At 41.8% G+C, this 27,747-nt stretch overlaps 2 protein-coding genes across 3 annotated transcripts; one reads left to right on the forward strand and one right to left on the reverse strand.

Annotated features, from left to right (window-relative positions):
* The first annotated feature begins 13,607 nt into the window (after positions 1-13,607).
* Positions 13,608-17,732, forward strand: stc2b (stanniocalcin 2b). Its single transcript, XM_010871142.4, has 4 exons — positions 13,608-13,913; positions 15,067-15,209; positions 15,804-16,015; positions 16,180-17,732. Exons 1-4 carry the CDS (start codon positions 13,769-13,771, stop codon positions 16,556-16,558), a joined length of 879 nt encoding a protein of 292 aa, XP_010869444.2. The 5' UTR covers positions 13,608-13,768; the 3' UTR covers positions 16,559-17,732.
* Positions 17,733-21,118: 3,386 nt separating this feature from the next.
* On the reverse strand, positions 21,119-26,619 carry bnip1b (BCL2 interacting protein 1b). Of its 2 annotated transcripts, none has more exons than XM_010871143.5 (6): positions 26,515-26,619; positions 26,229-26,321; positions 23,862-23,953; positions 23,656-23,760; positions 22,739-22,857; positions 21,119-21,717 (listed from the first exon to the last, which is right to left on the reverse strand). In XM_010871143.5, the coding sequence occupies exons 1-6, from the start codon at positions 26,596-26,598 to the stop codon at positions 21,521-21,523; spliced, it is 690 nt and encodes a 229-aa protein (XP_010869445.1). In that variant the 5' UTR covers positions 26,599-26,619; the 3' UTR covers positions 21,119-21,520. The 2 variants fall into 2 exon arrangements, with proteins under 2 accessions (XP_010869445.1, XP_010869446.1); XM_010871144.4 differs by having other exon boundaries at positions 26,440-26,555.
* Positions 26,620-27,747: the final 1,128 nt, after the last annotated feature.

The following is a 27,747-nucleotide window of genomic DNA, read 5'->3' on the forward strand; positions in this document are numbered from 1 at the left end:
AGAAATATTCTGTGGACCAAATAAACAAAATAGCAGTGCTTTGGCAACATTTATTTGTGCTGTTTTTACTGACAACCTTATGTACAGTTCAATGAAAAAAAATACCCTCCTTAAAATCAAATACTGGGGAAATGTTATGATGCTTTGGGGTTGCTCTTCTCCTTTTCTGGAACTGGTGGCCTTCAACGTGTGCAAGGACAACAATCTAAGTCACACATCAAAAAGCTCTTAGGAATGGTTAAGAAGACCTGGACTGTTCTAGAAAGACCAACAAAGAGGCCAGTTACTCAGAGCAAGAGCTGAAAACAGCAGTTGGTGCTGAATAGTGGGCTTATTTGTCCGTAGAAAAAATGCAGCATGCTCAAGTTATTTTCACGAAACGCTGTGCAACCAATTATTTTAATTGTTTCCGTGTCGTTATTCTTAGCATTTTCAAAATTAAGATTGTAATTTTCTGTTGCAGGAGAAGTAAAAAAATAATTGAAGAATCCCCTTTTAAACATTCCTAAAAGCAATAGGTAAATAAACTATTAAACATTAACCCATAAAATGTTCTACGAGGAACCATTTAAAAGGGGTTATTTGAATAACTATTAGTGGTTACCCCACAATTTCAAAGTAAAGAACCCCCAAAAGATTCCTCTGGAAATTTTTCTTTTGAAAGTGTAATGACTAGGTACACTATTCTTTTAGTAGCAAATACACTCACCAGTTGAACTCCTCTTAAAACTATATACCTCTTAAAAGTACTTATACAATAAGTACTATCATAATACTGAAAAATCACCACAAAGGTGTTCAAAGGTTTTCAAACATGCATTGATATTTTGAAAAAAGTATCCCAAAAATAATTTTAGATTTTTGTGATTTTCTGGGTGGGATCAAAAATATACACATATCCCCGGATGATTCCATATTAGTTTCGAAGAGGAATTACATTTGTATGGCCTAATCTTATTCTGGATAATCTTATTTGGTCTGTTATATTCCCATTACAATGAATTTGTAAGGGTTCTGGGGCTAGACTCTAATGCAGACCCTAGGAAAACTAGGACAAATACTGGTAAGGAGAGGGAAACACTTGGCATGGACACACCAGACAAACTGGCACAGAACAAACAGAGGGCACAGGTTAAATACACAGATTGTAATAAAAATAATTGGGATCACCCGGGACTGAGGTAACGAGGACAAGTGACAGGGCGTGACAGTATTTTGACTAATAATAATTTATTTATGTTGTAAAAAGAAAATCCTCATATTACTTTAATCTCCGTGTTGAGAAAAAAACATTAAGAAGTATGACATTGGACTTAATGACTTTTTAATATTATTGACCGCAATGTATTTGTAAAAACATTTTTCTTTGTCAGTGACTGTAAAACATTGACGAAATGTCATAGGTTTGACGTATTTCTTTCTCATTGACTGTAACGCATTGACAAAAACGTCCTAATGTCTAACGTTTTCCTTTTTCATTGACTGTACCGCACTGACAAAAATGTAATCATGGTGGACAATTTTCTTTTTCATCGACTGTAATGCATTCATAAAATGCACTGAAATACAGCTCTAAAATGGTACCAAATTCCTACTTGTATCAGCAGTTCTAAATTAACTTCATGAAGTTCAGCTCCAGTAAAGTTGCCCTCCAGTGGCTAACCCCTCTCTTCCCGCTACATCTGTAATCCTATAATAATAACTAAAATAACTGTCTGGCAGGCAGGCCAGACACAAAGTAGACCAATGCAAAACAAAAGTGGTCGGTCTAATCTGACAATGTGGGTATTTAGCTTGACATGCTTCTTTGGTACGGGCTTGCTTGTACTTGATGTCAACTCATCATACATACAGTACATCAGGGGCAGCAGTCTAACGTTTGGAGCATCATCTGCCAGCTGATAAAAAGATGATGTCCTTGAGTAGGGCAGTTAAACCCAATTGCTCTGCGAGGTCCAAATTCCTCCCAAACCTCTCCAATTTAGAATGGTTGTATTTGAAGTGTCGGTTCAACTTTGGGTCAGATCTTGTGTTCATTTGACATTTGACAAGTCTTTTAACTCATTTAATTTAGATGAGTGGTTTTCAAGGTGTGCCCCGGACCCACTTTTGCTACTGCAGGGGGTATGTGAATTTACTCTAGAAATATGTAAGTTTTTTGTCAGAAGTCATAAATTGGGTGTATTTACAGTATTATTGGAATTTACATACATTTTAAATATTTACTTTTCTTCTTTGCCTAAAACAATAGAAGGCTTGCATCTATTACTTTTAGTGATGACACTCTTAATTTGCAATGCAAGATGTTAAAAAAATCTAGAAAAGCGTTTTTTACTCTGGTGGAACAGAAAACATTGGGAATTTCTATAGCTAACATCAGCTTGCTAGCAACTTAAAATATATTTTATGTATCTTCCAAATGTGGAATTTGGGCCATAAAAAATAGTTGTGAGGGTAGCTAACTAATGTATTTTGTTGTAAAAACAAAACTCTGTTCTGCATGAATGTATTTGGTAACTAATTTAATCTGTCTAGCCCCTCTACAATCCTCAAATTGACGCCAGACGCCTCGGCTGCTCCAAGATAGTGCTTGAAGTCATGTTGGCCAAAAATTGTGGAGAAAAGGTTCAAGTCTCCACAACAAAATATATATAGATTGCATAGAGTCGTGTTAATTTGGCAGCATGTTCAGCTAAGTTTAATGCCTTAAAAATGAATAGTTCATCTGAAGTGAGCTCCTGTCAGCAAATACTTGATTTGCTGTTAAATACTTCCATTACAATGAAACAATGTTATAAAACCATGCATGTTTCACAAAAACATATTTGTTTGGGTTTGACGTTTTCAACGTATAATCCTCAGAGGATGAGAGCTCCGGTTCTTCAATATTCTTTATGGTTAATCTATTGTTTCATGAATTTATTCAGAGGTAAATAATGATTAAATCGGTTCAGAAAAATAGCATTTAGAAACAGAACATGTATTTACAGCAATCGGCCATAACTTTATGGCCATTGACAGGTGAAGTGAATAACATTGATTATCTTGTAATCATGGCACCTGTCAGTGGGTGGGATACATTATTATATTTATACCGTGCATCGCATTTTGTTGCGAATGGGGCTGCGTAGCCACAGACCAGTCAGGGTGCCCATGCTGACCCCTGTCCACTGCTGAAAGAGCCTACAATGGGCACGTGACCATCAGAACTGGACCACAGAGCATTATCAAATTCAACACTACTGTTGTTTGCTCCTTGGGGTTTAAGGCCGGGTGTCTCTGTAAAGCACTTTGTGACAACTGCTGTTGTAAAAAGGGCTTTATAAATAAATTTGATTGATTGATTAATATCTTTCAGCAGGATAATGCACCCTGCCACAAAGCAAAAATGGTTCTGGAATGGTTTGAGGAACAGAACAAGTTCAAGGTGTTGACTTGGCCTCCAAATTCCTCAGATCTCAATCCAATTTAGCATCTGTGGAATGTGCTTGACAAACAGGTCCGATCCATGGAGGCCCCACCTCGCAACTTACAGGACATAAAGGATCCCAGTCTCCCAGGTTAAACAACTTCACCTCCTCCACCCTGATCCTGAACACTGGTGTACCACAAGGCTGTGTGTTGAGCCCCCTCCTGTACTCCCTCTTCACCCATGACTGCGTTCCTTTACACAGTTCCAACACCATTGTCAAGTTCGCAGGCGACACCATGGTGGTAGGCCTGATCAGTGACAATGACGAGTCAGCCTACAGGGAGGAGGTCAAGCGCCTGGCGGCATGGAGCACTGGTAACAACCTGTGCTGGTAGCACATGCTACCTTGCACCTTTAATTTGCCCATTAAGAATTGCCTTTTTTGCACATTTGTACTTGCATGTGCCTTCATAGCACATGTATACATCCCACTTACAACATCCATTGTTCTTAATTGTTTCACTTGTACATTTTCTGCACTCTCCAATTTGTATGTTTGGTTAAATACTAACTGCATTTCGTTGTACTGTACTTGTACTTGTACAATGACAATAAAGTTGAATCTAATCTGATCTATTGTATTCTCATGAATATCAAATGTCACGATTTGCCATCATGGCTGTGTGTAGGGGCCTAAATGCAGTTTCCAAATAGAATGTGAATATTTGACTAATTGTGATTCAACAATGTAAGTTAATATGCAAACAATAGTAACTACACAGTTAATTTGTTTATTAGGAATTGGAAGGAATATTTACAGTATTTACAGGTTAATGTAGTTACAGTTCATATTTACAGTATGTGGTAACTTAATTGTTTTATTCATCACACTAAAATGTGTGGATTATTTAGAATGCCTAAAATCTCATGTATCTTACATTTGTAATTTTTGGGAATAGGAGATTGTTATTGTTGCGTCCTAATACTGAGCTCACCTTTAGTTGTCTTTGCTACTCTCGGAAAGGTTTTGGGGGTGATATTCTGGTAGTCAGGCAAGAAGAGGGTGGAACCACACCGTTTTTTAACCTCTCTCGCTATTCTCCCTAATATTAATGATTCTGAAATTGACCATATGTGTGTACCAATTACTGTAAATAGTTGAACTACATCTAGTGGTCCTGGGGATTTTTTATGTGGATCTGGATGAGGGGAATCTTTAGAGACTGAATGATGAAGTGGAGAACATTTTCTTTGGTGTAAAGCTCATTCTATGGCGTTTTGACATTTTTACTAATTAAGTGTGGAAAATGTCATCGGTTGGATGAACAGGACAGTGAAAAACGGATAGTGAAAATGACCGAAAAGGCTGTAGAAAAACACAAGCTAAAAAATTGCATGTTGAATTTAGGGGTTTGCAGCAAGAATTCTCCGACCTAAATTCTGGGTTGCAACGCTTTATGGCTGAGGATACATTTTTGGATCATCAAAGGAAATGGTTTGATCCTAAATATAAGTCAATAAAAGATTTTTCCTGGAAATGCGAGGAAGGGATGAAAGAGGTCATGAAACGCGTTGAGCAGGCTGAAGAGTGTGATAGACAAGTGATGCCCACAGATTGTAGGTCCACATTATCAAAGTCGATCACTAAAAGTCTAAGTACACTCAGAGCACAATGTGGAAGCATGTTGTCGTCATCTTCCTCTATCAGAATATTGGCAGAAATGGAGAGTGCATCATTAAAGGCAAAGGCAAGCGGAAGAAAAACAGCGAGAGGCTGAATTTGAGGCTGAGCAAAAAAGAATAGAAGCTACCTTAAAGGCTAGAAAGGAGATGCGTGCAATGCAGACTGCTCTTGCTGTGCCGGACACAAAAATTTGAGTTTTGCAAAGATATGAGTACACACAGGCAATCATGAGAATCATTGAAGATGAACAGGTTGGTGAAACAAAGGTGAACGCTACCTTTCAACCACCACCACAGCATGCCTCACCTACACCCAATGTTAAACATGATGTTCAACCAGCAATGCCACAGGGAAGCTCGCCTGCATGGAGCATGGAATTCATCAATAGACCAGTGCTTGATAGTCTATGCAAGGCCATCTCTCAGCAAGCCAGCGTCACAGAATACCTTGTGAAAAATCACAAAGCATCATTACTTCCTGATCTCACCATCCCAACTTTCAACAGGGACCCGCTTGAATATAAATCCTTCATTAGATCTATTGACAATGGAGTTGAAGGTCGCACTGATGACAATCGGGATCGCCCACAATTTTTGTTGCAGTACACAAGAGGACAACCGTACGATGATGAAGCTCGACAGCGCTGAACGTGAACCAATTGAAGGACGACCATTTTATCTGCCTCACCATGGAGGCATCCAGTCAAGCAAAAACTGTGCATTTTTGTTGATTGCGGAGAAAGCTTTAGAGGAACATCACTGAACCAACTGCTCCTGCAGGGACCGGACTTAACAAGCTCGCTAGTAGAGGTCCTCACCAGGTTTCGACAAGATAGCGTGGCAATAATGGCCGACGTGGAGGCCATGTTCCACCAAGTCAGAGTCAGTAGCGAAGACACAAATCTCTTCAGGTTTCTCTGGTGGCCTGATGGGAATTATAAGCAGGAGCTTTTTGAACACAAGATGTTGGTACAGACCTTCGGCGCAACATCATCGTCAAGGGTTGCAACCTTCACACTTCAGAAATGTGCAACAGATTTTGAGGATGAATTTGGTCAAGAAGCTGCCAAAACTGTATTTTTTTACGTAGATGACTATCTTAAGTCCGCTACTGATGAAGACACAGCAATCGCCCTTTGCACAGATTTGAGGGGCATGTTGGCGAAAGGTGGATTTCGGCTGACCAAATGGTCGAGCAACAGCCGGAAGTTGCTCAATTAAATTCCCGAAGAGGAAAGAGCACAGGGGTTTCAAGAGCTGGATTTGGATGAAGACAGCTTGCCAATGGAGAGGGCATAGGGAATTCAGTGGTGCACTGAATCAGATCGGTTTATGTTCTGGATCAATCTCAAAAATTTACCACACACTAGAAGAGGCCTGCTTTCGCTTGTCAGTTCCATCTTTGATCCATTGGGCTTTCTCGCTCCAGTAGTACTAACCGACAAAAGAATCCTGCAACATTTATGACAGCAGAAGTGTAGCTGGAACGAAGACCTACCTGATAATGTTGTTAAGAGTTGGAAAATGTGGATCTCAGGTCTGAAACAGCTTGAGGATTCTGGTGTTGACAGATGCGTCAAGACAAACCTGCTTGGTGCACCAGTCTTTGCACAGCTACACCACTTCGCCGATGCGAGCAAAGACGCCTAGGAACAACAAGCTACCTATTGCTGCGCTCTGCAACTGGTGAAGCTCAATCCACTCTGATGATGGCAAAGGCAAGGGTCGTGCTACCGTTTCTATCAAGATAGACACGTTTCTGAAGAAAGAGCTTGAACTGGAAATTCAGTACTACATTTTTTGGACGGATAGCTTGGCTGTGCAAAACTATTTGAACAGCGAAAGCACAAGATTCAAGACCTTCGTTGCTAATAGAATCTTGACAATCCTGGAACACTCTCAGACTTCACAGTGGAGATACGTCAATACCCATCTGAATCCTGCTGATCACGTCTCGAGAGGACAGACTGTTAAAGCATTGTTGAAATATAAAAGCTGGTTTTCAGGACCAGGTTTCTTGCTCAGCACACAAGACCAGAGGCCCAAGAATCCAGATCCTGGAATGCCAGACATTGACGACCCAGAGCTCAAAAGAGTGGCTCAAGCACATGTCATTAAGGCGCAAGAGCCCAGAGATCCAACGGGCCAGTTGATGATCCACTACTCATCCTGGACAAAGCTAAAATCTGTTGTTGCCTGGTTTCTGAAATTGAAAGATTTGCTTAAGGAACTGAAAGCAAAGAAAAAAGGAATCAAACACATCAAATGGAGAAAGTAGAATGAATCATTTCAAGAAAGCTTTCAAAGGAACAGACCTAACTTGTGAGGACTTGACCAAAGCAGAAATAGAAATTGTGAAGTACTGTCAAAAACTAAGATTCAAAGAAGACTTGGCAATGCTAAGGGAACATTAAAGGGTGAAGAAAAGTAGCTCACTTTATAAGTTGAATCCAGTAATTCAAGACAGAGTCATGAGAGTTGGAGGAAGGTTGAGCTGAGCGGCAATGCTACCAAGCTATTTTGCCAAAAGATTCACATATCACATGGCTTGTGCTTGGACACATTCATGACATTGCAGCTCTCACGCCAGAAGGAATCACAAGTTGGCTCTGCTGCGTCAAAGATTCTGGATCCCTGGAGTGAACGGAGCCATCAGAAAGTTCTTATCCAAGTGCCTCACCTGTAAAATACTACACAAATCTGCTGGCAAGCAGCTGATGGCAGACCTACCAAAATGTAGGGTCCTTCCTGATGATCCTCCATTCACAAGAGTTGGTGTCGACTACTTCGGCCCATTCCTAGTGAAAAGAGGAAGAGGGCAAGTTAAGAGATACAGTGTCATCTTTACGTGCCTCGATTTACGAACCATACACTTAGAAGTCGCATCTTTACTTGATACTGATGCGGGCCTCAACGCAATTAGAAGATTCCTTGCCAGAAGAGGACAAGTCAAAGAGATAATGGAACCAACTTCCGGTTGGCTGACAGTGAGTTGAAGAAATCGATCAAAGAATGGAACACCTTTGCAACAGAAGGGTGTCCAGTGGCATTTAAATCCTCCTGCAGGTTCGCACCACGGAGGAAGCTGGGAGCGGCTGATCCGCTCAGTGAGAAAAATACTGAACAAAACAGTAAAGGAACAACCTTTGGATGAGGAAGGTCTTCATACTTTGCTGTGTGAAGCTGAGGCTGTCATATACAGCAGGCCCATCACAAAGGCATCTTCAGACCTAAACGATTTGGAGGCATTAACGCCCAACAACCTGGTGTTACTCAAGGTTAAGCCCGAGCTAAAACCAGGAGTATTCAACAAGCATGACCAGTACGCTAAACGCCGATGGAGGCAAGTCCAGTACCTAGCGGATGTCTTTGGGAAACGCTGGTGTAAAGAATACCTTATGCAGCTACAAGAACGTCAACGATGGTCCACGCCTGGAAGAAACTCCTGTGTCAGCGACGTAGTGCTAATCGTGGACGACGCTTCACCCAGAAATTCATGACCGCTTGGAAGAATTGTGGAGACTTTTCCCGACACGAAAGGCTTTGATTCGTCAAGTGAAAGTTAAGACCAGGACCAATGAGCTCTGTCACCCAGTAACAAAGCTATGTGTTCTTCACGAATATGAGGGTAATTGATTAACTATAACGATGAACTAAATCTGAAGGCTGAGTGAAGAGCGGGAAGAAGATTTCAATAGATACAGTATCTCACAAAAATGAGTACACCCTTCACATTTTTGTAAATATTTGATTATATCTTTTCATGTGACAACACTGAAGAAATGACACTTTGCTACAATGTAAAGTAGTGAGTGTACAGCTTGTATAAGAGTGTACATTTGCTGTCCCCTCAAAATAACACAACACTCAGCCATTCATGTCTAAACCGCTGGCAACAAAAGTGAGTACACCCCTAAGTGAAAATGTCCAAATTGGGCCCAAAGTGTCAATATTTTGTGTGGCCACCATTATTTTCCAGCACTGCCTTAACCCTCTTGGGCATGGAGTTCCCCAGAGCTTCACAGTTTGCCACTTGAGTCCTCTTACACGCCTCCATGACCTTGCACTCCTCCACCTTCCATTTGTGGATTTCCCACAGATGCTCAATAAGGTTTAGGTCTGGAGACATGCTTGGCCAGTCCATCACCTTTACCCTCAGCTTCTTCAGCAAGACAGTGGTGGTCTTGGAGGTGTGTTTGGGGTCGTTATCATGTTGGAATACTGCCCTGCGGCCCAGTCTCCGAAGGGATGGGATCACGCTCTGCTTCAGTTTGTCACAGTACATATTGGCATTCATGGTGCCCTCAATTAACTGTAGCTCCCCAGTGCTGGCAGCACTCATGCAACCCAGACCATGCTTGACTGTAGGCAAGACACACTTGTCTTTGTAGTCCTTACCTGGTTGCCGCCACACATGCTTGACACCATCTGAACCAAATACGTTTATCTTGGTCTCATCAGACCACAGAACATGGTTCCAGTAATTCATGTCCTTAGTCTGCTTGTCTTCAGCAAACTGTTTGCAGGCTTTCTTGTGCATCATCTATAGAAGAGGCTTCCTTCTAGGACGACAGCCATGCAAACCAATTGGTGCAGTGTGCGGGGTATGGTCTGAGCACTGACAGGCTAACCCCCCACCCCTTCAACCTCTGCAGCAATTCTGGCAGCAATCATATGTCTATTTCCCAAAGACGACCTCCGGATATGATGCTGAGCACGTGCACTCAACATCTTTGGTCAACCATGGCGAGGCCTGTTCTGAGTGGAACCTGTCCTGTTAAAGAGCAACAATTCTTTTTTTCAGATGCTCAGAGAGTTCTTTGCCATGAGGTGCCATGTTGAACTTCCAGTGACCATTATGAGGGAGTGTGAGAGCGATAACATCAAATGTAACACACCTGCTCCCCATTCACACTTGAGACCTTGTAACACTAACGAGTCACATGACACTGGGGAGGGAAAATGGCTAATTGGGCCTAATTGGGGTGTACTCCCTTTTGTTGCCAGTGGTTTAGACATTAATGGCTGTGCGTTGAGTTATTTTGAGGGGACAGCAGATTTACACTGTAATACAAGCTGTACATTCACTACTTTACATTGTAGCAAAGTGTCATTTCTTCAGTGTTGTCACATGAAAAGATATAATCAAATATTTACAAAGATGTGAGGGGTGTACTCACTTTTGTGAGATATTGTAGTTGAGTCTTCATTCAGGTATTTAACATGTAGGCTCCTTAATTTAGGTTAAAATGTTGTTGTTTTTTTAGCAGTTTTTTTTGGGGGTGGTATTTGTCACTAGTATATTGATTACAATTAGGGGCCGGTAATGTAGGGGCCTAAATGCAGTTTCCAAATAGAATGTAAATATTTGACTAATTGTGATTCAATAATGTAAGTTAATATACAAACAATAGTAACTACACGGTTAATTTGTTTATTAGGAATCGCAAGGAATATTAACAGTATTTACAGGTTAATGTAGTTACAGTTCATATTTACAATATGTAGTAACTTAATTGTTTTATTCCTCACACTAAAATGTGTGGATTATTTAGAATGCCTAAAATCTCATATATCTTACATTTGTAATTTTTGGGAATAGGAGACTGTTATTGTTGCGTCTTAGTACTGAGCTCACCTTTAATTGTCTCAAGCTAAGGCTTCATTCATTGGAAACCTATAATAGAAGGATTCACGGGCAGCTTCATTTTTGGTTCATTTGCTTTAATTTACTATTCATTCCCATCAAATAGAAAACCAAGCAAGTAACAAAATAACAAAACGACAAACAGAATCAACTAAGGCAGGCTAACCCACTGAACTCATAGATAAAAGAAACACAGGAAGATAGCAATCAGGCTTGGTGGACTAAGACCATGAATGCACAACAGAAAACAATGCTTCCACGAGGGCTGAAGGGAATACACTGACATATAAAGTTTTGACTAACTAGGAACAGGTGTGAACACTCAGGACTAATACAAACAGGTGTGATTAATAACAAACTGGAAACAAGCCACATTCAAGACACAACAGACAAACTAGGAAACAGAAGGCGGGACCAGGAACATAGAGGTGGCTAGGGGTGAACAAAAACAAACAGGCAGGACTAGGAAACAGAAGGCGGGACCAGGAACATAGAGGTGGCTAGGGGTGAACAAAAACAAATAGGTAGGACTAGGAAACAGAAGGCGGGACCAGGAACATAGAGGTGGCTAGGGGTGAACAAAAACAAACAGGCAGGACTAGGAAACAGAAGGCGGGACCAGGAACATAGAGGTGGCTAGGGGTGAACATAAACAAACAGGCAGGACTAGGTACAAGAACCTCACAGTACCCCACCCAAAATGGTGCCACTCCAGGGTACCAACAAAGGAAACAGAAGGGGAACAACAAATTCACTGGAGTAGGACCCAGGAACCCAGGGAAAAACCAAGAACAGAAGGAACTTGAAACAGACACAGGAAACAGAGAGGAACCCAAGGGAACCTTAAGAGGACACCGGGGACAGTACCATCTGACACCTTCCTTTACTAGGGCAGAAAAGGGAACGCTAGTAAAGGCCTGGGCGGGACCACAGGCCGGAACCTCGGCGGAGGCGCCGTTGATCTTGGAGAGGCTGAATCGGGTTTTGAAAGAAGGCGAAACCAATGCTGGCCTGGCTGGGGCGTTAACATGGTACCAACAGGACCATAGACAGCGTTATGGAGAGGGTCTGCATGGTCACTACCAGTGTTTGTAGTGTTGCGTTTGTGGTCCGGAGGACCGAGGTCATGGCCTGCATTGGGCCAGCTCAGGGAGGACTGAGGAAGCCAGACCAAGAAGGGTCCTGCTCTTGGACGACGGGTTCAGATGGCTCAGAACTGCCGGTTGAACATCTCAGGAGGGCTGGGCTTGACCCGGCTGTATACGGGCTGCCAGACGGGACTGGCCTGGGAGGGCTGACAGACTCTACCAGCCTTGACCCCGGGGTGATGGACTCTACCGCCCTTGGCTCCAGGGAGCCAGACTCTACAGGCGGGCAAGACAATGACTGGACAGCAGTGCAAGAAACCTCTAAAGGGAGACTAACTGAAGACTGAATGTGATGACAAGACATGGACTGGACTACACCTGACAAGTTGACGGGGAACTGGACAGACTGACAGGACAACTGGGCAGATGAGCCAGACAAGGACCCAGACAAGGACCCATCCAGGGAACTGGGCATAGATTCACTACAAAGTGACACTAAGGAGCCGGGCACTAAGGATTCAGCCATGCCATAGGGGGATACAGCTGAGGTTGTTGACACACCACAAGACACTGGGGAACTGGAAATAGGCACTACAGAGTGGGCCACTCTAGGGCTGGATAAATCACTGGAGAGACTGGACATCCTGGGGATCCTGACATAAAACATGGGATTGAATCCCTAGGCAGAAGGACTGAGGAACTAACCTGGGTAGAATCAAGGGGACATGGTGGCGAGCCTAGTATTTGAGTTCAGGTCCCTGGGAAGCTTGGGGGCAGTAGGGAAACTTCCTCTCTATTAGCTTTCTTCTGCTCTTCTGAATAAGCAATTCCCTCAGTTCCTTGAGCAGACTTTGGCAGGGTCTCCTTCCTGGCATGCTTGGACTCTGGAGCACGCTTGGACAGCTCTGCTGTGGAGTGTTGGCACAAATTTTGGGGTGCTCTGAAGCGCTCCTGTGGTGCAATGTGGCGCTTCCGCAGTATGCTTAAGAATGCTCTAGGACACACAGATGTGCCTCTGGTGCATGCTGGGGTGTCTCTGGGAGAAGTAAAGATGTGTTGGGGTTCTATTTAAGAATAATGTTTCTCAATGCAAAATTGCAAAGAGTTTGGGGATCACATCTTCTACGGTACATAATATTGTTAAAAGATTCAGAGAATCCAGAAAAATCTCTGTACACAAGGGACAAGGACAAATACCAAAATTGGAGGGCTGTGATCTTCGGGCCCACTGCACAAAAAACAGATACGATTCTGTAGTGGACATCACTGCATGGGGTCAGGAACACTTCCGAAAAACATTTAATTTTAAAAAGTACAGCAGTTGGTCTCCTCAGTTCCCAAAAGCTTAAAGAGTATTGTTAAAAGAAGAGGTGATACATCCCAGTGTCAAACATGCCCCTGTCCCAACTTTTTTGGAAACGTGTTGCTAGCATCAAATTCAAAATGGGCGTTTATCTTTCCAAAAACAATAGAATTTATCAGTTTCAACATTTGATATGTTGTCTTTGTACTATGTTCAATGAAATATGAGGATAAATGATTTGAATATCATTGCATTCTGTTGTTTTTTTTGCATTTTACGCAGTGTCCCAACTTTTTGGAAACGGGGTTGTAATTAACAGGAATATTTCCAATTCTTCACTACAGTAGGGCGAAAATTCATTCAGCGCACGCCCTTTAAACTTGGCCGTGGATGCCTGTCACTGTGATTGGTCGGCAGCCACGAATGACAGCAGCTGCTTAGCTCCATCAAAACTGACACTAGAGTTGAGGGAGATACAGGCAGCATCCATCCCCCCTCGTTACTCACTCTCAGCACAATTGCGCGTTTCCATACATGACTCTTCCCGAACGGTATCCATGTGCAAGTTGAATGTAATAAAAAATAAATACTTAAAACAAAAAAAAAAATCCCTCTTGGAGTGAGTAAAAACTGCGATGGAAATGCTACTCAATTTTTCTTTGGCGCTCTTTCTTTTTAGCTTTGAGAAAGCGTTGGCGACTGATCCAAACGAACTTCACGAAACCCTAAATGAAAAGCAATTGAACCAGCAAAAAAGACGACTCTCCCTGCAAAACACAGGTAAGTCTATGTATTTATACTGCCTTAGACCCGATTGTCAAAAAGAGAATGCGGATTACAGTTTCAACAGATAAAGTGCAATAAATGATCCTGGTGAATACTCATTGACACAGATTCTGTCACACGTTGTAAAATGTTCGCAGAATGTCCAGTGATTTGGGTGTTATATGGGTCTTATAGTCTCGTATGAAAACAGGCTATTTTCATGTGGATTCTTCTGTTTTCACAAAATTGTGAAACCAAAGTTATGGTACCTGTGGTCGAAATGTGGTTTTATGTAAGTTTCCTTCGCAGGTACGTGGTGATCTCTAGTTCTGTCGCTTCACTGTAATCCAATGCGCCTAGTGACCAGCTCTTATCCAAGCACATTCCGGTTCAAATGCCAACACAAGCTCTGAAAGCAAGCTGTTCTTTCCCCCGGCTCAGACACACACCACCGGGAATATATTGACCAGAACTACTTAGAAATTGTTACATTGTTATAATGCATTCATTAACTGTTGTGAAATGTATCAAAATATTTGACTGTGTGTTTTCTATCTGTCTGTCTATTTATCTATCAATATGAAAAGGGGTCAGAAACTTTTTTTTATAGTTTTACTAAATGAGGTCACAGATTTAGTTGTGTTTTAAATAATGTGCGTTCATTTTTTAGTACCCTGCGTTTGTGTGATCATCAATGCAATTACAGATTAGCGCTTTTTGACCATTATTTTTCCAGTTAGCCCACGTATGCTAAGAACAGATGATTATGTACAACAAGGACCTGGAACCAATTAGGGTTAACTGTCTTATTTAGGGACAGAACGACTGAGGTTTTCACAATGTAGACTCCGGGAATGTGCGAAACTCGTAAATCATGTCCCCAGCGTATCTGCCAGTCATCAGTACTGATCTAACCCTATAATACTGCAGTTTTTTCTTGGAAAAATTACAATTCAATCAAAATGTGGTTGTATGTATCATTCTTTATTGAATAGCAGCAGTGATCTTTGGGTAACTTTTCTTTCATCCACTAGGCACCCTCACCTTCCAGATCCAGTGTTGCATTACTGTTTAAAAAGCTACTGTTCCCATAGTCCTCCTCTCAGAGAAACCACTAATGTGCTTCCGTCCATCATAACGAGTACAATGTTCCCTCCCTCATCACCAGCTGAGATCCAACACTGTCTGGTGAATGCTGGGGACGTGGGCTGTGGCATGTTTGAGTGCTTCAACAACAACTCCTGTGAAATACGAGGACTACATGACATCTGCATGACATTTCTACACAACGCTGGCAAGTTTGACTCCCAGGTATTCCCCCTGCTCCTAAACCTCCTGTGCACCCTACTGGACAGCCTGTGAGGGTCTCTGTCACAGAGGGTGAGACAGAGGGCCAGTATCTCTGTGCCACAAATGCTCTGCACACTCCTCTGCAGCCAACAGTCAACTTTTTCTATAATTGTGGGTAGTGTGCTATGTGTAGTACTTTAGCTATACGCAATTTGGAAAATGTATGAGGTGATGGAAAACTGTGATAAAACTCGGGGATAAACCTAGCGATAAAACTTGGGATAACAGTTATGCGAATGTTCATGCAAATTGACACATCTTTTGTTATAATTGTCATCGGTTAGAAATTTTTTTGGGGGGAGTTTGAGATGTCGTCATGTATCCTTTAAAATCTATTACATCGCACCCCATTAATAACACCACTATTAAAAAAAAAAAAAACAGCTTGGCGCTGTTCTGCTCGTAAAGTGATTGACAAGTCTACCGTCCTCACGTAAAAATGCCTAGCTTCTATTGGACAAAAGCTGTCCGCCTGTTTGTTTTTGCTGTTGTTGTCCAAGTGTGACGTGGTGACACACACTGGTGACGTGTGGGACATTGTGTTGCGCTCCGCAGGGGAAGACCTTCATCAAGGACGCCCTGAGGTGCATGGCTCACGGCCTGCGTCACCGCTTCAGCTGTGTGAGCAGGAAGTGCCTGTCGGTCAAGGAGATGGTGTTTCAGCTGCAGAGGGAGTGCTACGTCAAACACAACCTGTGTTCCGCCGTCAGGGAGAACGTCAAGGTCATGGTGGAAATGATCCACTTCCAGGACCTCTTCCCTAAAGGGTGCGCATTTTACAGCCTTTCTACTGTGTTTTCCATCAAACCTCTTCTAGTCTAGTGTGTGTTTTGTGTTGTTTTTTTTAAACGGTCCACTGTTGACCCAAGCCAAAATGCAGTTTGATTTGCTCGGTGCGCGTTCAGAAACAGAACTGTTCCTCCTGTCTCAGGCCTCACGTGGAGCTGGTCAATGTGTTGCTGGGCTGTGGCGAGGAGGTGAAGACAGCCATAGCGCGCAGGGTCAGGACGCAGTGCGAACAGAACTGGGGGGCCCTCTGTGGCAGCCTGAGCCTGTGCTCCTTGGGCCACCCCGACGCCCCCCGGAACGTCACCGCTCCGACTGCCCCCCTGCAGGGCAGGAGCACGCAGCCCCCCGCCGGACAGAGCTCCCTCTCCGACAGCGAACAGGAGCAACAACCCAGGACAGGCCAGCTAGGAGTTGTTGGGAGTCTCTCCGTGAGTCTTGGCCGCCAGGGTCCTTTGGACAACGCCACGGACACTGGGCTAACCATGCCCAGTCAAGCAACCAATACGGCCATCCAGGGGTGAAACCCGCGAGGCCAAGTCACCATCCCCGCGGTCAGGCAACCCTGTCCCTGGGGAGCCCCAGGGATGTAACAGACCCAAGGGACCAGGTGTGTTGGATTTAGTCAACTGCCGGACTTGTAAGCTCAGTTGTTGGTTCTGGGATTTGCTAAATGCATTACACCTGGTTTGACCCAGTCCTTCCCTACACACATGAAACAGAGCAGTCCCCTACCCCAGAACCCTTTCCGCCCCGACACTCTACTACTGACAATGTCCCTCCCACCTCATTGAGCTATAAAAAAGGACAGAAAGCACAATGAAGAGTACTTGGACCTGTGCCATGCTCTTCCATTCCTGCTATCCTAAATGGTAAAGGTTACAGGGTAAAATGTTGGGACCCCCCCCAACATATTTCAGGCGATGCAGAATTTTCGCCATTAGTAGTACTAGTACTGTTAAGAGTGGTAGTAGTACTAGTAGAGGTGATAATAGTACTATTAGTACTACTGCTAGTACTAATACTGTACTAGCAGTAGTACAGTAGTTCCCTCGCATTGTTTAAATTACAATTGCAATACAAACCATTGTATTGTGAAAAAACATTTCTGTGGCAATTTCTTATAAAAGTAAATAATTTCCAAATCAAATTATATTAACATTTTATATGGAACCAACCATCAATATTACTTCAGCAAATAGTTGTAAGTGTGCTTGTCAAAGCAAAGACTTTCTTTGAACTGGTTAGAAGTTGTTTTCCATTTCTTCCCAAAATTGAGACTGCAATATTCCATTTTTAGCTAAACACCAACATGCTACACCCTCTGAATGTTTTGAGGCACTGTAACTTTTTAAATAGATTTTAAAGAGACCATTTCCTAATATACTAAAACCCACATCTTGGATAACTGACTCTCTGGGTCATTTGTGTTACGGTGTCCAGAAGATGAGCTAAATATATAATTTGAGTAGAATGTATCTCAGTGTGTTATCATCCTTTACTTTCTGTAAAATAGTTTCTATACTACGTTTTCTTTAACTATTTATACCGGTGTCACTGTCATAAAACAGCTTGCAAAGAGCAACGGATGCTTTTGCTGCTTGCTCTCAGCGTGTCTGCTAAAGACATCCGTAAGAATGTGTGTTACACCGGTGAACTGCACAAGGATTACTTTCATGAGTATGTTCCTAGACTTGTTCTAGATCCGTTTAAACTCAGAAACTGCACACGAGATCTGCAACGTCCACCCCTGGCACTGTGCAAGAGATGGACTGAACACAAATATCAATTTGCATACAAATGGCTGTTCTACCGCAATCAGGTAACTTTACCACAATATTACCAACTCAGAAAGGTACACTTCACATATCCTCAGGTGTCATAACAAATCCATGAGACCCATTATAACTTATTAGTTACAGTATATTATATAGCATTTTTGTGTGGGTCTTAGACTTTTCTCACTAACATAGGATCTTTGATAATATGTATGTATCAGATAGGGTCGGCTGCAATGTATTTTTCAAATACACTTTTTTGTCACAGGATGACCACAGAATGTCTTGTCAGAACATTTCGCCATTCTGACAGTTCAAAGCTTTACTTTTGATGCCATTAGCTAGCTACAGTTCATCATAAGTGCCTGCTCTAACTTCTTCAATAGTACTCCAAGGAACCTACCTCATCCATCACAATCCATGCCAGCCCTAGAGATGATTTGTACTGGACACATTCAGCGGACATTGAACTGGTATGAATACCTCGGCTCAGTTAACTCTCACTTTAGTTTTTACAGTTGTTTTATACGGTTGGCTTATATGCAATGGATTTCATTGGGTATGTCCAACTGTGCAAATGTGTGAGAACAGCAGCAACTGTCCTCAATGCAACTCCTATGATAGCACTACAACCAGCATCTAGTTAAGTGGATGACATATTCACTTAAAGACTTATAAACTACAGGAACATGAAGATGTCTACTTGAAAACGGCAACTGTTCTCTAATGAAGCTTGTACTCTGATTCAATGTCTGTTTTAAGTATTTAAACCTTTTTTTTTATTTATTTTCACTGCTTTTTCTAAGCTATGCATGACATTATATTATTGGCTTTTTGTCACCCATATGCGGGTTGTGGTTAGGCCTTGATAAAAGCAAACTACCATTTTATACAAATAATTTGTTTTATTTTTGTTATTTTGTACTTTTGGACATAAAACATTTTAGATACTTTTTTTGTTGCAATTTTAAATAATTATGTATTGCAGTCATTTATTAAGCATATTGTTGAATAAAATTAAAAACAACAAACCCTACTATGATGGCTTAGAGATTAAACTCAAATAGTTCCCAGTGTTCAGTCATAAATACTTGACAGTTAATGCAGTTTTTGGATTCTGACCATGGAGTTCTGAATATGGAGTTCTGATCACGTTTAACAAAACTCAAAGATACTGATTTGTTATTGTCACCAATCTACTGCTCATCTTAGTGAGACTTTCAGAAAAGCACCCTTGCTTTCATATTTGAATATGTCCTTGACACTCTGTACTTCAGTGGGGGCACCTTATGTACTGCATCCAGGGCGATCCATCTAATCTGTAAGTCATTGGCTGATGTCTCCTGACGACCCAGTTGGACGGGACTCCTATTGGTTCATCAGGATTGACTGTAAAGGAATGGCTAGACTACACAAAGAGACGCCTCTCGAAGATAAGATACGTGTGCTCACTGTTTGAAATTAATCTTAATTAATATGTTTCTTAAATGTTGGCGCTTGACTTCACAAAAAAGCTAGCAGTGTGATATTGGGAACAAGAGAGTGATGGGGTGGGGGAGGAAGAGTTTGTGGATGAATGCTGACATATCTGAACTGTGAAGATTTGTTTTTTCCCTTAATGCTACAATGACAAGCAGATTATTACACCATACCAAGTTCGGACGTACCTTACCATTCAAGGGCATTGTTTTCACTATTTTCCACATTATACAATTATAGTGAAGACATCAAAACTGTGATTTTACATATGGAATAATGCATTAACCAGAAAAGGGTAAAACAAATCAAAATACATTGTATATTTTATTCTACACAGTAGCAAACTTGACGACAGCTTTACGCCATCTTGCCGTTCTCTCAACCAGCCTCATGAGGTTGTCACCTGGAATGCATTTCAATTAACAGGTGTGCCTCATTAAATGTTAAATTGTGGAATTGCTGTCCTTCTTTATGCATTTGGGCCAATCAGATGTGTTGTGACAAGTTACAACTGGTAAACAGAAGATCTTATTATGGTAAGAACAGATCAAATAAGCAAAGAGAAACAACAGTCCATCATTACTTTAAGACATGAAGGTCAGTCAATCTGTAAAATCTCAAGCACTTTGAACATTTCTTTAAAGCACAGTCGCAAAAACCATCAAGCGCTCAGATGATGGTTGAGACAATGCAAAGAGCGTGCAAAGCTGTCATTAAGGCAAAGGGTGGCTACTTTCAATAATCTACAATACAAAATCAATTTTTAACCCTTTAACACATTTGTTGCTACAAACATTCGACTGGTACAGCACATTTACTGTACATTCCAACTGCACATCCACCATGATGGATGGAACCTTGCTAGAAGAGTCCATGTGGGGCCGCCAAGTGGCGCAGTGGTCTTAGGCACCCTTTGCTACTATAAAGCTGTCCGCCGCACCAGGCCTGACTGTTCTGCTATCCGTGCAGTGACTGCAATCTCTACGGGACGACAGATTATCTGCCAAACATCTCCCTGGGAAGGTCAGGGGACTCCAAAAGCTCGATGAGGTCTTCACTTGAGTGTCTGATCACGTTCTGATTTGACTGACTGCTGGGATATGCAGTGTAGGGAAATTAGCAGAACGACTTAGTGTAGATGCCTAGGAGAAAGACATGCTCTCCCAAGCCAAATGGGAGTTGATGCAACAAGACCGATACAATTGGATATCACGAAACTGGGACAAGAAGAACATCCAATGAGAATCCAGTTCTAGGAGCAGTAACATCAATAAGATGTTTTAGGCACATTTGATTTTCTGAAATGGAGACATAAATTATCAAACTTAGAGTCACCCGTTTACATTTACTAAAGGATGTTCATCACTACCAATTCAATAAAACAGGCAACGTGTTATCGTTCACGCTTTTGAAATTTTGTGTTTTTACATGGTGAAAACAATCAAGGCTCAGTACTGCAATTCAAATATGACCCAGGTCATTCACAATACGTCTCTCCATCTTTCCACCCAGCGATAACTTTGTTACTTACTGCCACCTACTGGCAACTGAATTGTAATAATATTCATATTATAATAATATTGGAATCCAAATGAAGGTGGAAAGACTATTCAGACTTTAGAAAGTGTCATGTGAACGAGGAACAAGATATTAACTAGCTCACACATAATACATTTTTTTTTTAATTCAAAATATTGTAAAGAGTCAAATTATTTTATACATTAGCTAAGTGCTGTTCATCCCATAACAATATTCTCAGATTACCAACAAATGTCAATCGTCCATTTCAAGTGGTTTGGGAATGCCATTTGAACAGCAACACAGATGTCAGGAAAACCTGACATTTTATTCTTGTATGAGATACAGCCAGAATGTATTGTACAGTATTTAATGTACAGTGACAAGTAGTAGATGAATGGTTTATAAAACAGAGGTAGCCCTGTAAACTGTCAGCCCTAAACAAGGCAATTCCTCTGTGATATTGAGAGATAATATGTCAGTCTGGGAAAGTTCTGTAGCATATACAATCAGGGGAGGACACATGACGGGCATGCAAGTGTGTAGGGAACAAGGATGTAGGGAACAAGGATGCAGGGAACAAGGATGCAGGGGAAGAAAAGCCCATGTAGAAATGCAACATGGCTGCAGGGACATTACTGAATACAGACAATTTGGTCAGGAATATCCAGGGACAAAAATGAGGACCAGACAAATCGCTCACAACATTATCTATATGAATGGAAACAGCCTTTTTTTCAAGATGTACAAGACAGTTGCTATAAACAAAGCCACCGCTAAAAAGATGAGTAGTTTGTCAGTCAGTTCTCGGCGGTTGTACTTCGAGATCAGTTTCCTTCCCAAATGTATGGTTCCAGTCATGGCTTTGAACTCTTCATCCGTTTCCAGGAGGGTTCTTGAAGACGTAGCTACGTTGAATAGAGGACAAGTACTGTGTGTGAATGCCTGTCTCACAATACATAGCAAAAGTGTTGTTTAATAAAAAAAACTATGTACTTTCTTGCATGAATTAAAACGGAGGCTGGAAATGTAAAGAGCTGTAAGTGGAACCAAGCAGGACTGTCAGGAACAGCATCCCAAAGGAACAAGGCTATGTGAATATTGGTCTGCCTACTTTCCAATGTTACATTTTCGTGTCCTGACTGTGTATTTTCCAAGCTGACCTTATACAGTGCCCTCTGTAATCACATGGAAATCAAACCATTACTATGTGTCAGGTCCTGGCTGGGGTGCCTCTAGGCATCTCTATGACACTATGAGGTTAGCAGAGCTCAACAACTGGTTCACGGTCTGCCCATGTGGCATTTGTCACTCCACACAGAAAATCAGTCGGTAGCATGTACATGTACAGCAGGGCTGCCCAAACCGGTTCCTGGAGATCTGCTGTCCTGTAGGTTCTCTCTTCAACCGCATGTGTGACTAACCCAATTAAGCTTTTCATCCGGCTAATTATTAGAAACAGGTGTGCTAAAATAGAGTTGGACAGAAAACCTACAGGACAGGTTTATGGAGGCTTTATGACATGTTTTTAATATTTTCATAATGTATTATTGTTAAAGGCAGAAATCAGGTTTTGCCAAATAACAAACCACGGCTTCTCAAACCACTCCTCTAGGACTGGCAGCCATGTTTTTAAACACTTCCTAGTATGCCTGATTCAACTTGTCAAGTAATTATTCCCTTTGTAAGATGAATTAGATTAATCAGTTCAGTGCAAGAAAAAATGTGAGATGTCTGCCAGCCCCCAAGGAGAGGTATAAAAACTGCCAACTTAAACGTCATACTATGTAGAATCTGCACAATATATTATATATTGTGGTATAAACTAACGAAAGAAAAAACCTATCAGCACAGAGGCACCCAGAGAATCCGACCAAGCGAGCAAAGTAAATGACATTTGCAGGTCTCCGGGCCCAAACAGGTCCTTACCCAGAGTTCCAATGGTTTCCTCGCTCTGTGACACCGACTGAGCCATCATACGGCTGATACTCATCAGGCTTTCTGTGATATCACCGGATGTCTGGACCAGACTCTCTTTAGTCGCTTTTCTGGGAGGGAACACACAAACATACATCCAGGCATTGATGTGCTACTAGCCATATTAAATGAAGAGGTCATGTCTGGGCTATGCACTCAGTAAAATCCAGACAAGCGCATATACTGATTTATAAATGCAATCCAATAATTGCAATGAATGAACTAAATGAGTGATCCGTGTTTGTAATGGTCATGGCACGAATATGGACCGAATGTCTTCTTGCACCTAGGTTTTCGGTTTTGCTCTTTGTATTTCCCCTCGCCATTCTCGTTTAATTCAAATGTAACGTAAATTGCCTCCTGGAGGTGTGGCCCAGCAGGCCAACAAAACCGGTCCAGAGGAAAGAAAATGTCAATCAAACCGCTTGGAAACGGCCCTGTGCTCCGGAGGTCCAGCAGTTAAAGCCTTAAGCCAGTGCCTCTGGAACACAGGTATTGGTGGGTTTTATACCAGGCCAGTACTACTCCAGCACACCCTCTACCTTTCATCACAGCTCTAACAATCTAATACCAAAAAGAAAAAGGGAACAATTAAAAAAGAAGCAGACAAAAAAATAAATAATAATATGAACTACAAAAAAATTTGAATTACAATGGTAACTCACAGGCATTCAGCAGGTAGGCTGATCTCTCATGTGGTGAAAGGGATATTTGGTTTAATCTATCGCCGATGAGACTCCATTTAAAATGTGCCAATGAGGTCTTAAACTAATGATTGTGACTGACGATGACCGATGACAAAGAAAGTGGACATACGGAGAACGAGTGAGAGCTGTCGCGTGCCTGAAGTGGAGAAGAGCTCTACTCACCGCTGTCTCACGGTGGAGTCGCCCCCATACAGCAGCTCATCCTTCTCCAGGTTGTCAATGGACAGTTTACATGCCAGATTTGCCTTCCTCCAAGCAGTTTGGTTACTGTACATGGAATGTTAAGAAAATATTAGGCAGAGGTATTCCAATAACCGTCACATCACACGTCACAAGTCACAAGTTGAATCTGGAATCCATTCCCTCACCTCAGCATCTGTCGGCGATGACTTTCGGTCTCGCTCAGAATGGCTTGTTTGTCTGTCTCTCGGTCTTGTTCCTTAGCCATTTGCTCCATATTCTGTAAATACAGCATTTAGCCAAGAGTTGTCCCGTTCATAATACGAGTGGTAAAACCTTTACACTCACCTCAACATGCAGGCCCACTTAAAAAAAGAAAGAAAAGGAAGTCCTTTCGCAAATCAGAATGCTTGAAAAAAACTTCTTTTGAGGTATTCTGCGGATTGTGCATTTGTGTAGGAGGTTATCTGACAAATAAGGGGCATCATGTATAATCTTGCTTAAATATGACATTTTCTCCAGACATGTTTGACCTGAGAAAATTCTGGACTCTCTGAAGACTGAACCTTTTTCTATATACACATATATATCTGCATCTTTGTGCAAGAAAGAACAGGAGGAGCACTGCCAGAGCCCTACAAAATGACCTCCAGCAGGCTACTGGTGTGCATGTTTCTGACCAAACTGGCAGAAACAGACTCCATGAGGGCCCAACATCCTCTAGTGGGTCCTGTGCTCACAGCCCAGCACTGTGTAGCTCGATTGGCATTCACTAGAGAACACCAGAATTGGCAGGTCCACCATTGGTGCCACGTTCTCTTCACAGAGGAGAGCAGGTTCACACCAAGCACATGTGACAGACGTGAAAGAGTCTGGAGAGGTCGTGGCGAACGTTATGCTGCCTGCAACATTTTCCAGCATGACCGGTTTGGCAGTGGATCAGTGATGGTCTGGGGAGGAATATCCTTGGAGGGTCGCACAGACCTCCACATGCTAGCCAACAGTACCCTGACTGCTTTTAGGTACCGGGATGAAATCCTCAGGATGAAATCCTGGTGCAGTGGGCCCTGGGTTCCTCCTGGTGCAGGACAATGCCCAGCCTCATGTGGCCAGAGTGTGTAGGCAGTTCCTGGATGACAAAGGCATTGATGCCATTGACTGGCCCTCACGTTCCCCAGACCTGAATCCAATTGAGAACCTTTGGGAGGTTATGTATCGGTGCATCCCACGCCACCAAGTGGCGCCACAGGCTGTCCAGGAGCTCAGTGATGCCCTGATCCAGGTCTGAGAGGAGATCCCCCAGGACACCATCCGCCGTCTCATCAGGAGCATGCCCAGACATTGTTGGGAGTGCATACAGGCACGTGGGGGCTTCTGAGTCACATTATGAGTTGCCGCGATGAAATTCACACTAGTTGGAACAGCATGTGATTTCAATTGTTTACTTTTATAGGTTTGAGTTTGAATCCAGCCCTCAATTGGTCAGTGATTTTGGTTTCCATTGACTGTTACGTCATTTTGTTCTCAACAAATTACACAATGTAGAGTAAAGATTTTGATCCTTAATATATTTTGTTCATTGAGACCCAAAGTGTTCCCTTAATATCTTGTGCAGCGTAATTAATAAAAGCCCTACAGAATGAATACCTTACTTGTATGGACTTGTTCCTGAAGTAATCATTTAACAATTTCTTGAAATTAAAGTACTGAACTTTAGAAAGATTTGTCAGGTCCTTTGGTTGGGAGAAAAATTTGATGCAAAACATTAGTGGAATTAAAAGGTTGATGTAAGTTAAAAGGGTAAACCGCTTAATGTATGATGAGTAATTTCTGCAGCTTTGCATAGTGTATATTGTGAACATTTTCAAAGTTCTTTAAATAACTTAAAGAAAATTTTAAGGTGAAGCACATCAAGAAATGTTTAGCGCTTAAGTAATGTAATGTAACGAACCATATCTAACTTTTTTTTTTTAAACAAGCAACGTTTTGACGATATAATTCTTGTTAAGTAGTTGGTGCTCATTAGTTTTGAACAGTGCCCCTAAATTTTACACCATATTCTGAACATGCACATCCTCCTCAGGACTTCCCAAAATACAATCACTGGGGAAAATAGTTTTTGGACTATGGCCTTATGTATTCCACATTCAGTTGCTGATATTTTGATCTTGGAACCCACATTTTATGGACACGTCTCTTAAATATGCACTAATAATATTCATGCTAATGTTAAGATACATTTAGGTATATTGTCTTACACATGAAATGCAGTTTATGACACTCCTACTAATACTTCCGCCACTTTTATTTCGAAATATTCCAAAATTCCGTGACCCGAAAGTGCTTTATTATTGTTGCTCACAGGGCGTAGGTTGGATTATGCTTTAGAACGGAGATGTGGTATGTACAGTATAACAGCCTATGTTGCATGTAAACATATTCTAGATTAAACGTAAGCAACTGTACTAAAGAACGAACATGATGTTTATGCAAAGATCAGAGGAATTTCGCCTAATCACATTTCATTACATAAAATACGATCTAAAATAACATACCTGGATTCTAAGTCGCAGCTGATTGAATTTCTCTTTTACTTTGGAGTTGAAATCCATCAGCACACTTTGTGGCCCCGGACATTCTCTAATATCCTAATCAAGATAAGAAACATCGCAGGTTTTCAAATGTAACTGATTTCATAGAATCCACATTATGTCAAACAAGTCATATAACTCTCCACCACCAAATTAGGTAATTTATCTTACAAACCTGTCAAATGGAAACGAAGTTAACTACCAAGGTGAAATTAAGACAGTACGTAAAAACGCGTTAAGATAGAAGTACCTGAATAAGAGCTTTAATTTCGAGATCATATTTGATTATTTCTTGTCCACAAATTCGGACGTGGACATCCTGGGAAGACGCCATTTTTAATGTTGTTCTATGGCAAGCCTCTTATAAAAAAAAACACACGCTACTTGAAACGCGTTTTTGTAAAACACTTTTTGTCTGTGGATAATTTATTTTCCTCATAACCGAAAATTAAAACAACACAAAGTTAAAGACCGTATTTACAAAAAAAATAAATATATATATATATATATAAGTACCTGCTTTTTTTGCACGTACGTGGACGTAGAAGTGACTCCACCTTCAATGTCCTAATCTAATGTTTACGTTTTCATCCTTTGCTGCGGTTTGAATGGACTTCCCTCCTCCTTTGACCAGCCCACAATGCAAAGCGGATTCCCTCTCAACTCTTACTGCAGCTTAAACAGTGTAGTCCTTATCTGATATACACTCACCTAAAGGATTATTAGGAACACCATACTAATACTGTGTTTGACCCCCTTTCGCCTTCAGAATTGCCTTAATTATACGTGGCATTAATTCAACAAGGTGCTGAAAGCATTCTTTAGAAATGTTGGCCCATATTGATAGGATAGCATCTTGCAGTTGATGGAGATTTGTGGGGAATTCTGACTCTACCATCTGAATGTCTCAACAGAAATCGAGACACATCAGACCAGGCAACATTCTTCCAGTCTTCAACTGTCCAATTTTGGTGAGCTCATGCAAATTGTAGCCTCTTTTTCCTATTTGTAGTGGAGATGAGTGGTACCCGGTGGGATCTTCTGCTGTTGTAGCCCATCCGCCTCAAGGTTGTGCATGTTGTGGCTTCACAAATGCTTTGCTGCATACCTCGGTTGTAACGAGTGGTTATTTCAGTCAAAGTTGCTCTTCTATCAGCTTGAATCAGTCGGCCCATTCTCCTCTGACCTCTAGCATCAACAAGGCATTTTCGACCACAGGACTGCCGCATACTGGATGTTTTTCCCTTTTCACACCATTCTTTGTAAACCCTAGAAATGGTTGTGCGTGAAAATCCCAGTAACTGAGCAGATTGTGAAATACTCAGACCGGCCCGTATGGCACCAACAACCATGCCATGCTCAAAATTGCTTAAATCACTTTTCTTTCCCATTCTGACATTCAGTTTGGAGTTCAGGAGATTGTCTTGACCAGGACCACACCCCTAAATGCATTGAAGCAACTGCAATGTGATTGGTTGATTAG

The sequence above is a fragment of the Esox lucius genome, chromosome 7, assembly GCF_011004845.1.
Source record: "Esox lucius isolate fEsoLuc1 chromosome 7, fEsoLuc1.pri, whole genome shotgun sequence".
In the NCBI taxonomy this organism is placed as follows: Eukaryota; Metazoa; Chordata; class Actinopteri; order Esociformes; family Esocidae; genus Esox; species Esox lucius.